Genomic DNA, 17,229 nt, shown 5'->3' with positions numbered 1-17,229 from the left:
GGTTTGGGTCATTCTTGCGGACAGACCGCAGGTGTTCTGCAAAGCGGTCGCCCAGTTTACGTTTGGTGTCTCCAATGTAGAGGAGACCACATTGGGAGCAACGAATGCAGTAGACTAAGTTGGGGGAAATGCAAGTGAAATGCTGCTTCACTTGAAAGGAGTGTTTGAGTCCTTGTACGGTGAGGAGAGAGGAAGTGAAGGGGCAGGTGTTGCATCTTTTGCGTGGGCATGGGGTGGTGCCATAGGAGGGGGTTGAGGAGTAGGGGGTGATGGAGGAGTGGACCAGGGTGTCCCGGAGGGAGCGATCCCTACGGAATGCCGATAGGGCGGGTGAAGGGAAGATGTGTTTGGTGGTGGTATCATGTAGGCCCGGGTCAGGGATTCCTGTGTTAAAGGTCGGGTGTGATTGGCGAGGTTCATGTTGGCTTGGGTCAGGGACTCCCTGTGTTAAAGGTCAGTGAGGTTCAAAAAGTGTGGTTTTTGGATGTGTTTGGTGTTTGGGTTTTGACAGATCTTAAAGGTGATTTGGGTATTTGTGAGGCAGAAATTTATGTTCCACGGGTGGGCATGCGCCCAACCCGCATGGGTGTAAAATCGCACAAGACGACATCGGGCGAATGACCCTATGTGATTACGCACTCCTGTGATTTTTCGCTCAGTGGGGTGTGCGGCATTCGAAACAGCTCACGGCAAGAATTAAGTGGGCAATTAAGTCCATTAACAGCATAATTGGAAGCGATTTGTCGTGGCCCATCCAACCTTACGGTAGGCGGGTGGGCCAATCAGCCAGGCAACCTTTACATTTTTGATGAAACCTCATCCAAGGGTGGGATGAAATCTCCGTTAGGATATAAAATAGAAAAAAATATCTGGGGACAGCATTTTTATGAGGTATGCTTTCAGGTGCTTGATTGTGCTGCATGGACATTTTTGCAGCATTGTTGTTCTTTCTTTTATTATTTGGAGGTCTGCAGCTCCCTGAGGCAGCTGTCAGCCCTCAGGGAGCTCAGTGGAAGCGCTCACCTGCATCCATGGTGACGTTGTCGCCCGCCGTCTTCCCGCCCTCACCCTGGCAGCACTGAACTTTTTAACACGCATTTCACGCTGGTTGGCTGTTAATTCGCATGAAATCACGGTTGGCCGATTGCGGCTGGGGATCTGCTTCCCGACCGCTCCCGGGCCTGCCGATCGAGCACACCTGACGAGCGCAAAATTTAGGCCATGGTTGCAGTTTCACTTATAAAATTGACAGGTAGGAAGATACCAGCTAACCCGTCAAGCTTGCCCCATACTCATGCCCCACCCCGAGCATCATAGCTAAACGCTTCCCTTGCAACTCCGCAGGCATGTAATCTCCCAAAAGAGGCACACAAAAAAACCCCAGATAAAACCCCATAACTGGTAAAGGTAATCTGGAAAATTCCTCTCCGATCTCCTCAGATGATTTTGGATTGGTGGTTTTAACTGTATGTTTTTGTACCATATTTTAATTTTATTTGCTTTTGTATTTTTCCCACTGAATTTTCTATCTTTGGATTTCTTGGAGCTGTACTTTTAGATTCTCAATTGAAGTTTGGATGATGCAAATTGTACTGATGCAAACAATTTTGTACCAAGGCAAACCATTACATAACTTCGCCTACGGAAAGCTACCAGCTGCTTGAGAGTCCTGCACATTTTGACATGGCAATTTTTCCCACAGTTGTGCTGACTGAACTTCTGACCTTGCACGGTTGATTTTCCTGATTCTCATGTCTCAGAAGTGCCTGTAGCAAAGGTGCAGCAGACCAGAAATTTGCGCAGAGGCCCATAATAGTCATAGATTTGCAAGAATTGGCGGCACAAGAAACAGTTGCTGTCATATAAATTAAATTATTTTGCCAATTTTATGACATCAATGTAATCCACAGCCTGATTTCCTGGCGTTACAATGGTCATGGGTTGTCTCCAGGCTGCACTCACAAAAACAGGTGCTGCTGAATTCATGTTAGCATTTTGTGCAACTTGATGCTGGATTTGAAGGGACTAAAAAGGTCCTGTGACTTTGAAGTTAAAATTGCAGTGCAGTATTTACCCAGTCCCTGTAGTTAGCTGTATTTGGGATATTATAGTATCTGTGGGTATTACAAAACCATTTGACAGGTTTTTATGATGGGGTTCCCTTTTGGATTTATATACACAGATGTCATGTGTATGTAAAAGGAGGGAGAGCAGGGAAGCTCTACTGGATGCATACGAGGTTAAACAGCACCAGAGAAGCAGGTCACCGACAAGAAGGTACCCAGTTACTCCTGTTTATCATGCCCACAGGACTTTCAGACATTTTAACTGGGGAACAATGCTTGCAGAGGCTTTAGCTTAGCAGGGGAGTTGTAAGAAAATTGTGTAACCTGTTGGGAGAGGCACTATAACTGCTAGTACAAGTCTCTCTTGAACTACTCTTATCTGCCCTTTCACCCACACCCTATGCCCCCAATACCAAGCTATGATGCTTCCATGCCCATGGACCCATTGTATACATTTTAGAACCAATGAACCCTATATTGTAAAGTAATATGTGTAAAAGAAAACTTGAAAATAAATCATTCATTGAGAACTTTCTCCTATGTTTGAAAAAATGTCTCAAGTGCAACCTAATAAAAGTGTCGATCATCTAGGCCCTTTGAAGCTTCAAAAACTACAAGCCACAAACATTGTGAAATTGAGATCAGAGATCAGAGAGCTTGAGCTATCAATCAAACAATGTTTCCTCTGGGGAGCAGGTGTTCTATGTTTATAACAGCTGTCTGGGCTGTCAGCCAAGCATACGTAATGATTCATAATATATACCTAATCCCTTTCTGCCCAGTGGTCAAACCAAGCTCCTCACTCTTTTCTCTCTGTACTCCTGCCTCACCATTTTTGATTGTCTACCCGTTCTGTTCTCCAACCAGTTCACTGCCACCTCGTCTACAGGTATGAGAACCCTTATGTCAGACAGTCCACATTTACTTGCTCATTTTCTGGCATTATGTGAATTTTTTTTCCTGCAGACAGCAAGGGAGAATGAATCTTAGGGCACCAAGTCCCCTAATCAGCAAGCATTCCTCTGACTGATCATGGTGCCTCACTAGTTACCCACTCCCACCCTCATGCCACTTGTAATACAATGGCAGTAGAGCCAGTTAAGTGTTACCCACTTACATTCAAAACTGCTGATGCATCTGCTGCTGTGCTTGACACTTCATTCACCCCCACTTGCTGCAACACATTACTTATTGCCCTCATGAGAATCATATTTATGTGCCTCCACTGTTGTACTTACCTTGGCAGTGCCGAGTAGGTCATGGCCCCTTTTCCTGCATTGCATCCAGGTGTGTCTATGGACCATACAGTTGCTAACCCCCACTGCAATCTCTGTCCAGGCTTCCTTGGCCAGACAGGAAGCTCTCCTGATGCTGTTGGTGGGAAAAGCATCTTCCACTGTTCCCGGCAGCCTGGGGGAGAACTTGCAGGGAGGCATCATTGAACTGTAGGGCCACATGTCTGCTTTGAGACATTTGTCTGCAGCGGAAGGCTGAGGTCGAGGTGATGCTTATGGGATCTCTTTCAGCCGCTACCACACCAATGATGCTGTAAGCACTGAGTGATTGTCCAGGCACCATTTAAAATGGTACCTGGGCCTCTGACCCCATCAGCTGATGGTGAGTGCAACAAATTCCTTTCCTTCTCTGCCACATAATTAGCTGAAAGCTGTATCTCCGCATACTTTATTGTCTGTATGCCGCGTAATCATGGTCGGCCAGCTGTTTCCACTGCAAATGGACATTTGGCACACTTCTGTGTCCACCATTGGGATCATACTGTAAGAATTAAATTCCGCCCACTCTGTCCTCATGATTTTGAACGCCCTTGTCAAATCTCCTCTCAACCTTCTCTTTAAGGAGAACAGCTCTAGCTTCCTCAATCTATCCATGTAGCTGAAGTCACTCATCCCTGGAAACATTCTTGTAAATCTGTTCTGAACCCTCTACAATGCCTTCATATCCTTCCTAAAGTGCAGTGCCCAGAATTGGATACAGTACTCCAGTTGAGACCAAACTAGTGTTTTATAAAATTTCACTGTAACTTCCTTGCTTTTGTGCTGTATAGGATGGACTTTACGTGGCTTTGTAGTCCCTACCTCCGGCTAAAAAGTCAGGGGGAGCTTACTGGCATTCAGGATGGCTGCCCTGCATCAATTAAATAGGCGGTTGGCCCATAAGTGAGTTGAGGCGGGATCTTCACCCCTCAGGAACAGGAATCCCTGCTTCAGAGCTGCTGGCCAATCAGTGGCCAGCAGCTCCCCAGTACTGGCTGTGCTACCAGGAGCGGTGCCAATGCTGGTACTGCACTTGGGGCTTAAGGAAGTGTTCAGCGATCAATCAGGACTTAGTAAGTGTTTGGGGGTGCAGGGGATGGGTGGGTGAGAGTGTGGGGTCACCAGAGTTTGAGAGAGGCCATTGGGGGATGGGAACCTGGAGGGGGTAACACCTTGCGGAGGGCCCATTAAGGAAGGATCCCCCCTTTCCTGCCACTAGCTAGCTCGCACAGGGAAACCTGTTGGACTGGGTGATGATGTGGGCCTCTCTCACCCCTGGTTAAAACCCGTTCTGCTCATTCTGCTCCCAACCCTCACGCTTGCTGCTCCTCCTGCTTGGCACCTCTCTCTCTCTCTTGCTTCCCTGCCTCTTGGCCTTCTTCCAAGCCCCCACTCACAGCGAGGATTTAGGAGAGGGAAGCAGCAAGCAAGAGGGAGCAGGAGAGGGTAGTGATGAGTGGAAGAGGTGAGGATTGGAAAGGTTGGGGAGCAGGAGTGTTGGGGAACCGAAAGTTCATAGAATGGGTCAGTCAGGGAATGAGAGAGTCGAGGAGCAGGAGTGTCGGGGAGTGGGAAGGTCAGGGAATGGGAGGGTCATGGAGCCAGAGGGTCATGGGGTCAGAGGTTCAGGGAGTGGGAGGGTCAGGAAGCAGGAGGATCGGAAGGCGGGAGGGTCAGGAAGCAGCAGAACCGGGGGAGCAGGAGGGTCGGAGAGCAGTAGGGCCAGAGAGCGGGAAGTTCAGGGAGTGGGAGAGGTGGTGAGCGGGAAAGTTGGAGAGTGCGATGGTCAGGAAGTGGAGGGATCAGTGAGTGGGGGAGACAGTGAGTGGAAGAGATGGCAATCAGGTTGGTTTGGGAACTAAAGGATTGGCGAGCAGGAGAGACAATGAGCGGGAGAGGAGCTCCAAAATGGCGTTGATTGGGTCATGCAAAGCTATGTGGGCCCAATGAGAAACTACACTAAAACAGGAACCCCGGCTCTAAGTGCAAACCAGCCTCGTTATATTTGTAACATTTAAGCAGAATGACTTAAAACAGTTCAATTTAAAACATGAATTAGTCTATTAGTCTCCTTAATCAATACTGCCACCCCTCATCCTTTCTTTCATTCCCTAATTTCCTGCACACCGTGCAGCCTGGAATATTCAGTACCCTTTTTTGAGCCATGCCTCTGTTATTGCCATAACATCATATTTCCCCATGTCTAATTTAGACCTTACTGCATTCCCTCTCACTCTGATCCCACTTAATGCTTTACTATTTCTTGCTATCATGCTATCTGTCTCTCCCAGTTCTTCATGCACCTTATTTTTCCTTTCTAATGTTACACCCTGGTTCCCACCTACCTCTCAAATTAGTTTAAATCTACCTCAATAGTACCGGCAAACTGCCCCACAAGATCATTGGTCCCAGCCATGTTGAGGTGCAACCCATTTGGCCTGGAAAGGTCCCACCTCCCCGAGAACCTGTCTCAATTTTCAGTCAATCATAGTGGCCACTTAAACTAGATGTTAGCTTTCTTACGGGGGACTAATGCCTGTTTTAGGATCGCTAATTGAGTGAGTCGGCATTGAGCATACTTCTCTCAGGTTGTCATCCTAGCAAGTGGTTGTTACCAAAAATCTAAGATTACTTTACATGAAAACTCCTGTGGCTTCAATTGGTTTTCCTCCTGCTTTCCTCTTCTCTTTCCCGACACTGAGTTGAAGGCTGCTGCCAGTGAGGCAAATGGCCTGAAATTTGTTTGCTTGAATAAGTGAGCTGCCTGTGGAAGCTCATCAAACTTATCAAAATGAGTCCTGAGGCCCAATTTTGGGCTGGCCTCCTAGTCAAGGCACATCCAGCCTGCACAGTGCTTGTTTGGGTTCAGTTTCAACTCAAATAAGTTTGTCCCCCTGACCTATTGCCAAGGCTTCCAACTGGAGGATCAGAACATGAAATAACCTGAGAGGAGAAGCAGCACATTCTGGTGAAGGAAAGTAAGGCTCCCTGAAGCCTCAAGGAAGTTTGACTTCATCTATTAGAATCATCTGTAGAAACCTGATTCAAGAAATCAAGAGTAAACCTGATTCTGTTTATCATTAACTTAGGCAATACATATCCTTCCATCCCACTTGTTTTACCATTCCTCTACAGTAAGCGTACCCCCTAATATCCAATAGGCATGTACAATTTCTTTCCTGGTTTGGGGAAGCTCTTTTGTGTGTTGAGGAGTCCAAAAGCCTCTTAAAGCAGCTTAAGTATTCATATAAGAACTTGATACTGACAACAAATCCAATTCCATGAGGGGTGATGCAGCAGATGGTTTTGGAACTGCCATCCATTCCAAGGCTGTTGGCATGTGATCAGGTCCATGAAGCAGCACCCCACGCATTTGGGGTACATATTCCTCCATAACAGAAGCTGTTAGACACGTCATCCAATGGCTGCACTAATGAATCATATGCCAAAAGCATTTCCCCTGGGTGGAGATAGGTGGACCTCTACGTGCCAAATGTTGAAATTGTGACAGTGTGTCACATGAGTTGCTGACTCAAGCTCAGAGCAAGTTCTGGCTTCTGCTTGCTCTGCCATATCTGTTAATACATAAAGAGGAACAGAGGGAAAACCATTCTTGTCAACAATTTTCAAGTAGCATTCTGCAATTTACAAAATGTTATCTCCCATGTAACGTCAAGATTTGCATGTTCATTGGGTTCATTATTATGATCATAGGGAAATAAAAGCCCCAGGTGAAGCATTCTACTTCACCATTATGCACCTCCTCATTCAAATTTCCACGCTGAAGTTATATGGTCCTCTTTTTAAAATTGGAGGCTCCCTGCAAAGTGGTTGGTCCTCCTCTGCAAGCTGTTTTTGACTCCTCTTGTGAGGAGCCTTTTCCTCCAGAGGCATGAGGAAAGATTGATCGCTTGCCAGTAGGTTTTGGACCTGAAGCATAGGAATAGGAGTAGACCACTCAGCCCCTTGAGCTTGTCCCACCTTTCAATTAGATCATTGCTGATTTGTACCTCAGTCACATTTACCCATCTTTGATCCATAATTCCTTGATCCTTTATATGAAGTAAAACTGTTGATCCCAATTGAAGAAACATTCACAGCTTTTGTGGGAGGTGATTTCAATTGGAATTACAAACTCTCTGTGGTAGATCTTGAATTCAGTGGAAACAGTAATCATGAGTAGTGTAAAGCAGGCTGGTGACTCATTATCACCCATTCTACACTATCATACACAAAGTCAATATCTACCCCATGTGTATGCAAAAATATGTATCTTGTGTTTGTTGCCTGTTCAACTTTGATAGCAAAAATATATGTGAATCATTTCCTGACACTTGATATTTCCTGTGCGGAAATTATTTTTTCTGTACACTGAGAGTTTATTATTTTAAGGGCGTGTGGTTGCCATATGAACATTAGAAATTGCAACACTAAAAATCTTACCTTCAAATGCATAAAAATAAAAGTTTTAACAATTAGAAATATGTACAGGCATCTGCATGCTGCTCCTTTATTTTCTGATGTTTTGAATAACTTTTTTAGTGTGAGCGCTGCCAGCCACTCTTCAATGACAAGCCTTTCCATCAGGGTGATCAGATTCATGCTTATCACTGTAAACCTTGCCAGTGCTATGAACATGCCATCAGTTGCCACTATGACACTTCCATTGATCCATTCCCTCATGACTACTTTCAAGGTGGTGGTGGAATTTGCGATGACTGCCAACATAACACTGCTGGTAAGTATCTGTGCTTATTTTGCAGTAAATTTTTGTGTTCATCAAAGTAGGTATACAATATGATCATGGTGCATTGGCCACTAAATATGCTGAAGATCAGATGGAGTTCAAGACCCCTCAGTACTATTTCAGTAATATGCTTTAATATATATTTTTTAAAAAGGAATAATTGTTTGGACAGTGTATTAGAACAATTCTATTTCTATGGTGGCAGTCATGGCTCACTATGTGAGATTATCACGCTGTCATCATCAAATATAGTGGTTCTCTGACCAGTTTCTTAAAGATGAATACAGTTTGTCAATTTAGTGGTGCAGTGTATTGACCTGCCACTAAGCTGTTCAGTTTTGTACCAGTATATGGGTTCATATGCCCATTTTTTTTTTTTTGCATTATGATCTCCTGATCTTATTCTTGTTTCCAGAGGGAGGTATAGGCAGAAGCATGATTTCATTTCCTATCTCTTTTAGGGAAAGAACCCACAATAATGAACTCACTTATGAAGAACTTGCTAATCATGTGTGGCATTGTTATAGGTTACTGGCTACTTGATTAGTAAATGGCTTGCAACATGTGCAAACCTAAATTAATTTAAAAGTGAACTGCAAAGTACTGTTTCAGGATTACTAGTGAGAATATGATTTATACCCATGGTTCTCAAAGTGTGGCCCATGAGGATCCTCCAATGGTCATGAGCTAGTCCAAAATGCAAGTCACTGATGTGCAATGCCACAATCGAGGCCATGCAAGAGAACATGTCAGAACCCTCATCTCCACCACTTGAGTGACGTCACAAAACCAGTCCAAGTCCCACATGCACGGAATCAGTCACCATGAGCCAGACTAATATTACTATTACAACATATAACCATGAGATCGGATTTTCAAACTTGTGGAGCTGAAAACAAAGAACAGGAACTAGCTGAACATGGAGCCCAACATGAGACTGAATTAAGCTCTTCAGCTTGGAACAAGACTTTGCCTCATTGGTGCCTCATCAAAAACAACACCACTCTTCCCATTAATTGTGATGGGTTTTTTTGCAGTGGAAAACAATAGTGGGTGGGATAGGACTGCTAGGTGGATAGATGTTTTGCCTCATCTAAGTGGTCTAATGAGAAATAGGTTTGAGAACCATTGGAACTTGCAAATTCAGCAGAAGCTTAAAAACAGGCTAGTCATTGTAAACCCTTCTTGATTTCCCTTTCCATGACTTCAATGAAAAGGAAAGTTGGGTGCAATATATAACAGGCAGATGATCCAATATTGTTTTGTTTTTACAGTCTGGCTGAAATTGAAAGTTTTGACCAATACCTTTATAATAAAACCTTTCATTTCCATTGTTTATGTTGTGATTGTCAAATCAGTTTGTCAGTTTTGTTTCTCATGTTGAATCCATTCCATTTGTTTTTTGTCCCCTTTTCCAGTTGGTCACTTTAGTTATTTTCTATTTTCATTTTCTACCTATCTGTAGTAATTGTGGTTTTATTTAGTGTGTAATGTACCTTTAAGAATAATAACTGTTAAACAAAATCTTATGATCTGTAGTAACCAATAAAAGAGTAACATGGGCTATCTCAGCAGTCAGTGTAGATCTAGAGTTGGAGTTGAAAGCACATGTGTAGTTGTCGCTGAGTGCATTGTAAATAAACATAAAGTTTCTGCCCAAGAAGTGTCTGCAGATCAACTCTATCACTAATAGTACAACTTGGCCACCCTACAACAAACTGGCGACAAAGATAAAACAGGATTGAACAGAAGAAATCAAGTTAAAAAGAAATTGGCACTGTATCTCACCCAGTGATTATAAGTAGCAAGCTCAATTAGAATTGAAGAAGTTATCCCCTCTCAAAATGCCACAACTTGGGAGAATTTATCCTTTTTAACCTGCCACAGATGATTGGTCTCAATACATAGAATGCCTCATGTTCTTTTTTCAAGCAAGTGAGATTATGGGAGAAGAGGCGAGCGATCCTCTTGAATACTTGTAGGGGTAAAACCTACAGCTTCGCACAAAGTTTGACAGCACCCAGTGCCCCAGATCTGACAAATTTCAATGAATTGGTGGACTCCGTGAAGGGTCATTTTCATCCAAAGCCCTCAGTCATGATGCAGAGGGTCAGGTTTAATTCATGAAATAGAGCTCTGGGTGAGACAATTACATGCTACGTAGCAAATTTGAAGCAGCTAATGGAACATTGTGAGTTTGGTACAACTCTGAATGACATGCTCAGAGATTGTTAAGTGTGTGGTGTGAAAGAGGACACTATTCAGAAAAGATTATTGTCCAAAGTGAATGTGGATTTCAAGAATAGCACTGGTCATGGAAAGCGTGGTCAGAGATTCAAAAACAATACAGGGTGTGCAAAATGGTGCTGTTCTCCACATCGGGTGGGAAACCTCAGCCAAAGTGGCATGAAAAAGCAAGACTCTGCCAAGAAGCGGGGAAACAGCCCCCGCTAACCGATGAATAACGAAAAATAACTTAGCAGCGAAATCAAAGAATAATTTTAATAGAGGTGGAAACAATTAGCCTTTTAGCAATTGGCAGTTTAAAAAAAATCAGATGCTACTATTGTCACTGAAAGGGACATTTAATGACGCAGTGCAAGGAAAGATTCAAGCAGGTGTATAAACAAAAGAAGAAGCCCAATGAAATCTACAATGTAGAAGAGCCTGAAACAAGAGATTCAGACATTTATTTGTTGTTTAATCTGAAAGTTGGAAAGACAGAACCAATATTTGTCACAGTGAAAATAAGTGGCAAACCTATTAGAATGGAAGTGGACACAGGAGCTTCCACTGCGGTAATTGGGGAACATACCTTCAGACATTTGTATAATGGTGAACATCAATTAAGTTTAGAAGAAACAAATGCCAAGCTAGAATCATATATGGGTGGAGACATTCAAGCAAAAGGCATACACAGAATAACTGTCCATTATTGAAGCCAACTGGCAAAGCTACCCTTGATAGTGGTAGCAGATGAAGGACCGAGCCTCCTGGGGTGAAATTGGTTAAATGAGATTAAGTTAGAATGGGCTGAAATTTTCCAGTTGACAGCAAGTGGGTTATTAGAGCTACTTAGAAAGTATGCCACTGTCTTTAAGGAAAAACTGGGGAAAATCCAGGCCCTGCAGGCCAAGATTCATGTGGATCCGGAAGCAACCCCTCGCTTCATGAAGGCAAGACCGGTACTACATGCTCTGTGAGAAAAAGTCGACATTGAATTGAACAGACAAGAGAAACTGGGTGTTATACAACCTGTTCAGTTCTCAGAATGGGCAGCATCCAAAGTGTCTATCCTTAAACCCGACCAAAGCGTCCGAATTTCTGGAGACGATAAACTGACGGTTAATAAAGTAGCTAAGCTAGACAGGCACCCCATGCCAAATATCTCAGACCTGTATGCCAAGCTGGCAGAAGGGACAATGCACACAAAGCTTGACATGAGACATGTTTATTAACAATTAGAGTTGGATAAAGCCTTTCGGGAATTTGTCACCATCAATACCCACAACAGGTTGTACCAATATACATGATTGCCTTTCGGTGCCTCCTCTGCTGATGCCATCTTTCAGAAAACAGTGGACAGCTTACTGCAGGAACTGCCCCAGGTTGTAGCCTATTTAGACAATGTATTGGTGACAGGATTCACTTAAAAAGAGCATTTGGCAAACTTAGAAGAAGTCTTAAAACGTTTCTTGCAAGCTGGAATGCATTCAAAAACAGAAAAGCGCACGTCCCAAGCGATGAAGGTAATCCATCTGGATCACTAGGTAGATTCACAGGGCCTCCACCCAGTTAAAGAGAAAGTGAGAGCCATAAAAGAGGCACCTGCGCCAAAGAACGCTTCAGAGGTCAAATCATTCCTAGGAATGATCAACTATTATTGGCAGTTCTTACCCAATTTATCTACAGTGCTGGCCCCCCTGCATTGTCTACTCAAAAAGAACCAATGTTGGTCTTGGGAGGTGCTTTCATAAAGGTGAAACAATTGTTGCTGTCGTCCAATCTGTTAATGCATTATGACCCGAGGAAAGAATTAGTGCTGACATGTGATGCATCTCCCTACGAAGTGGTGCTCTCTTATCGGATGGACGATGGTATGGAACGACCAATAAGTTACGTATCAAGAAAGCTCACCACATCAGAAAATGGATATTCACAGATAGAAAAAGGAGGCCTGTCCATCATCTTTGGTGTCAAAAAATTTCACCAGTATGTACACAGCCATCATTTTACAATAGTTTCAGACCACAAACCATTGCTAGGATTGTTTAGTGAGGACAAGGCTATACCACCCATAGCCTCAGCAAGAACACAACAATGGGCTTTAATTCTGGCAGCATACGAATACACTTTCGTACATAGGGCAATCAAATTGCAAATACCGATGTCCCTAGTTGTTTGCCTTTACAAGAAAATGATGAGCACGTCCCAGTTCCACAGGAACTTGTTTTACTGTTAAATTTCTTCTCCGGTATATACTCGACAGATCAGAGACTGGACAAGTCGGGACCCAATCCTATCTCAGATATGAGAACAAGTGCTACATGGTTGGTCACAGGAGCCCGTATCTGACAAAATGAAACTGTACTTCAACAGAAGACATGAAATAACCAGACAGGATGGCATCTTATTGTGGGGAACACAAGTGATAGTTCTTCCAAAAGGAAGGGAACCATTTTTAATTGAACCATTTCCCAGTGCCCATCCAGGAATTTCCCGAATGAAGACCATAGCATGCAGCTATCTATGGTGGCCTGGGATGGATGGCGAAATAGAGAGTTTAGTAAAGCACTGTGTGCAATGTCAGCAACTGCATAAGTTGCCAGTGACAGCTCTGTTACACCCATGGGAGTGGCCAGGTAGACCCTGGGAGTGGTTACACATTGACTATGTTGGACCTTTCTTGGCAAAAATGTTTCTGCTCATTGTTGATGCCGATTCAAAATGGCTGGGCATATATAAGGTGAAGTCATCAACATCGGCCAGTACGATTGAGAAACTACGCCAGAATTTTGCCTACCAGAAGTAGTTGTTTCCAATAAAGGCACGGCATTTATGAGTGCTGCGTTTCGACGGTTTATCAGCCCCAATGGTATCATGTGTGAAAACTACACTGTAATAGCCTTCCTCAAACGGACTGGCCGATAGGGCAGTTCAAACATTCAAGGCAGGCATGAGAAAGCTATCTAGCGATTCCTTGGCAACCAAGCTAGCATGCTTTCTTTTTCTTTACAGGGCTACCCCTCATAAACAACAGGTGTCACACCTGCAGAGTTATTGTTAAAACTCTGCCTCAGGATGTGATTAAGCTTAAATGCTGAATTTAGAGGGGAAGGTAGAAAAGAATTAGAGAAGCCAGAAAACTGGACATAACTGGCATAGTCATTAGAGGAAATTTACCATGGGAGAGCCAGTATACATGAAGAACTTCGGGGAAGGACCAAAGTGGTTTCCATGTGAAATAAGTGCGGTGATCGGACCTCTATCTTATCACGTGGAGGTGGAACGCCAGATGATCTGGAAACACATGGACCATTTAAAGAAGAGAGAGAGAGACAAATCATCAAGAATTGATTCCACAAGTGATCATGACTGAAACAAAAACAGAATTACCTGGAAAAACGCAGCAGGTCTGGCAGCATCAGCGGAATAGAACAAAGTTGACGTTTCGAGTCCTCATGACCCTTCAACAGAACTAAGTAAAAATAGGAGAGGGGTGAAATATAAGCTGGTTTAAGGTGGGGACGGTGGGGGGAGAGAAGTTGGGGGGGGTATCAATTAAGTTTAGAAGAAACAAATGCCAAGCTAGAATCATATATGGGTGGAGACATTCAAGCAAAAGGCATACACAGAATAACTGTCCATTATTGAAGCCAACTGGCAAAGCTACCCTTGATAGTGGTAGCAGATGAAGGACCGAGCCTCCTGGGGTGAAATTGGTTAAATGAGATTAAGTTAGAATGGGCTGAAATTTTCCAGTTGACAGCAAGTGGGTTATTAGAGCTACTTAGAAAGTATGCCACTGTCTTTAAGGAAAAACTGGGGAAAATCCAGGCCCTGCAGGCCAAGATTCATGTGGATCCGGAAGCAACCCCTCGCTTCATGAAGGCAAGACCGGTACTACATGCTCTGTGAGAAAAAGTCGACATTGAATTGAACAGACAAGAGAAACTGGGTGTTATACAACCTGTTCAGTTCTCAGAATGGGCAGCATCCAAAGTGTCTATCCTTAAACCCGACCAAAGCGTCCGAATTTCTGGAGACGATAAACTGACGGTTAATAAAGTAGCTAAGCTAGACAGGCACCCCATGCCAAATATCTCAGACCTGTATGCCAAGCTGGCAGAAGGGACAATGCACACAAAGCTTGACATGAGACATGTTTATTAACAATTAGAGTTGGATAAAGCCTTTCGGGAATTTGTCACCATCAATACCCACAACAGGTTGTACCAATATACATGATTGCCTTTCGGTGCCTCCTCTGCTGATGCCATCTTTCAGAAAACAGTGGACAGCTTACTGCAGGAACTGCCCCAGGTTGTAGCCTATTTAGACAATGTATTGGTGACAGGATTCACTTAAAAAGAGCATTTGGCAAACTTAGAAGAAGTCTTAAAACGTTTCTTGCAAGCTGGAATGCATTCAAAAACAGAAAAGCGCACGTCCCAAGCGATGAAGGTAATCCATCTGGATCACTAGGTAGATTCACAGGGCCTCCACCCAGTTAAAGAGAAAGTGAGAGCCATAAAAGAGGCACCTGCGCCAAAGAACGCTTCAGAGGTCAAATCATTCCTAGGAATGATCAACTATTATTGGCAGTTCTTACCCAATTTATCTACAGTGCTGGCCCCCCTGCATTGTCTACTCAAAAAGAACCAATGTTGGTCTTGGGAGGTGCTTTCATAAAGGTGAAACAATTGTTGCTGTCGTCCAATCTGTTAATGCATTATGACCCGAGGAAAGAATTAGTGCTGACATGTGATGCATCTCCCTACGAAGTGGTGCTCTCTTATCGGATGGACGATGGTATGGAACGACCAATAAGTTACGTATCAAGAAAGCTCACCACATCAGAAAATGGATATTCACAGATAGAAAAAGGAGGCCTGTCCATCATCTTTGGTGTCAAAAAATTTCACCAGTATGTACACAGCCATCATTTTACAATAGTTTCAGACCACAAACCATTGCTAGGATTGTTTAGTGAGGACAAGGCTATACCACCCATAGCCTCAGCAAGAACACAACAATGGGCTTTAATTCTGGCAGCATACGAATACACTTTCGTACATAGGGCAATCAAATTGCAAATACCGATGTCCCTAGTTGTTTGCCTTTACAAGAAAATGATGAGCACGTCCCAGTTCCACAGGAACTTGTTTTACTGTTAAATTTCTTCTCCGGTATATACTCGACAGATCAGAGACTGGACAAGTCGGGACCCAATCCTATCTCAGATATGAGAACAAGTGCTACATGGTTGGTCACAGGAGCCCGTATCTGACAAAATGAAACTGTACTTCAACAGAAGACATGAAATAACCAGACAGGATGGCATCTTATTGTGGGGAACACAAGTGATAGTTCTTCCAAAAGGAAGGGAACCATTTTTAATTGAACCATTTCCCAGTGCCCATCCAGGAATTTCCCGAATGAAGACCATAGCATGCAGCTATCTATGGTGGCCTGGGATGGATGGCGAAATAGAGAGTTTAGTAAAGCACTGTGTGCAATGTCAGCAACTGCATAAGTTGCCAGTGACAGCTCTGTTACACCCATGGGAGTGGCCAGGTAGACCCTGGGAGTGGTTACACATTGACTATGTTGGACCTTTCTTGGCAAAAATGTTTCTGCTCATTGTTGATGCCGATTCAAAATGGCTGGGCATATATAAGGTGAAGTCATCAACATCGGCCAGTACGATTGAGAAACTACGCCAGAATTTTGCCTACCAGAAGTAGTTGTTTCCAATAAAGGCACGGCATTTATGAGTGCTGCGTTTCGACGGTTTATCAGCCCCAATGGTATCATGTGTGAAAACTACACTGTAATAGCCTTCCTCAAACGGACTGGCCGATAGGGCAGTTCAAACATTCAAGGCAGGCATGAGAAAGCTATCTAGCGATTCCTTGGCAACCAAGCTAGCATGCTTTCTTTTTCTTTACAGGGCTACCCCTCATAAACAACAGGTGTCACACCTGCAGAGTTATTGTTAAAACTCTGCCTCAGGATGTGATTAAGCTTAAATGCTGAATTTAGAGGGGAAGGTAGAAAAGAATTAGAGAAGCCAGAAAACTGGACATAACTGGCATAGTCATTAGAGGAAATTTACCATGGGAGAGCCAGTATACATGAAGAACTTCGGGGAAGGACCAAAGTGGTTTCCATGTGAAATAAGTGCGGTGATCGGACCTCTATCTTATCACGTGGAGGTGGAAGGCCAGATGATCTGGAAACACATGGACCATTTAAAGAAGAGAGAGAGAGACAAATCATCAAGAATTGATTCCACAAGTGATCATGACTGAAACAAAAACAGAATTACCTGGAAAAACGCAGCAGGTCTGGCAGCATCAGCGGAATAGAACAAAGTTGACGTTTCGAGTCCTCATGACCCTTCAACAGAACTAAGTAAAAATAGGAGAGGGGTGAAATATAAGCTGGTTTAAGGTGGGGACGGTGGGGGGAGAGAAGTTGGGGGGGGTATGGTTGTAGGGACAAGCAAGCAGTGATAGGAGCAGATAATCAAAAGATGTCACAGACAAAAGAACAAAGGGGTGTTGAAGGTGGTGATATTATCTAAAAGAATGTGCTAATTAAGAATGGATGGCAGGACACGCAAGGTACAGCTCTAGTGGGAGGTGGGGTGAAATAAGACTAAAAGGGCATTAAAGGTATAGATTTAAAAATAATGGAAATAGCTGGGAAAAGAAGAGATGAGGTCAGTGACAGTCCTGGAAACAATGGCTTGATGTTCAGTGGAGGGGTCATGGTCCAGGGAGAGGAAGGAGGAAGTGTCTGCGAGTTGACGCTCAGCCTCTGCGAGGTAGAGATCAGTGCGCCTCTGGAGATCTTCCTCTCACAGCTTCCAACCTGATAGTCGCCCAACCTCGGATGGCCTGCTTCTACCACCTAC

General features: G+C 43.8%; 1 protein-coding gene across 1 annotated transcript in view; it reads left to right on the top strand.

The window, feature by feature from the left end:
• The window catches only part of ush2a (Usher syndrome 2A (autosomal recessive, mild)), a 1,196,697-nt gene that overhangs the window by 187,306 nt on the left and 992,162 nt on the right, over nucleotides 1–17,229 (top strand). The window contains exon 9 of the mRNA XM_041207243.1: nucleotides 7,883–8,078. Within this exon, the coding sequence (XP_041063177.1) occupies nucleotides 7,883–8,078 (196 nt within the window). The remainder of the gene's footprint in view (nucleotides 1–7,882; nucleotides 8,079–17,229) is intronic.

This window comes from Carcharodon carcharias, chromosome 2 (genome assembly GCF_017639515.1).
Source record: "Carcharodon carcharias isolate sCarCar2 chromosome 2, sCarCar2.pri, whole genome shotgun sequence".
Classification (NCBI taxonomy): Eukaryota; Metazoa; Chordata; class Chondrichthyes; order Lamniformes; family Lamnidae; genus Carcharodon; species Carcharodon carcharias.
This window is presented reverse-complemented; position numbering and strand designations above follow the sequence as displayed.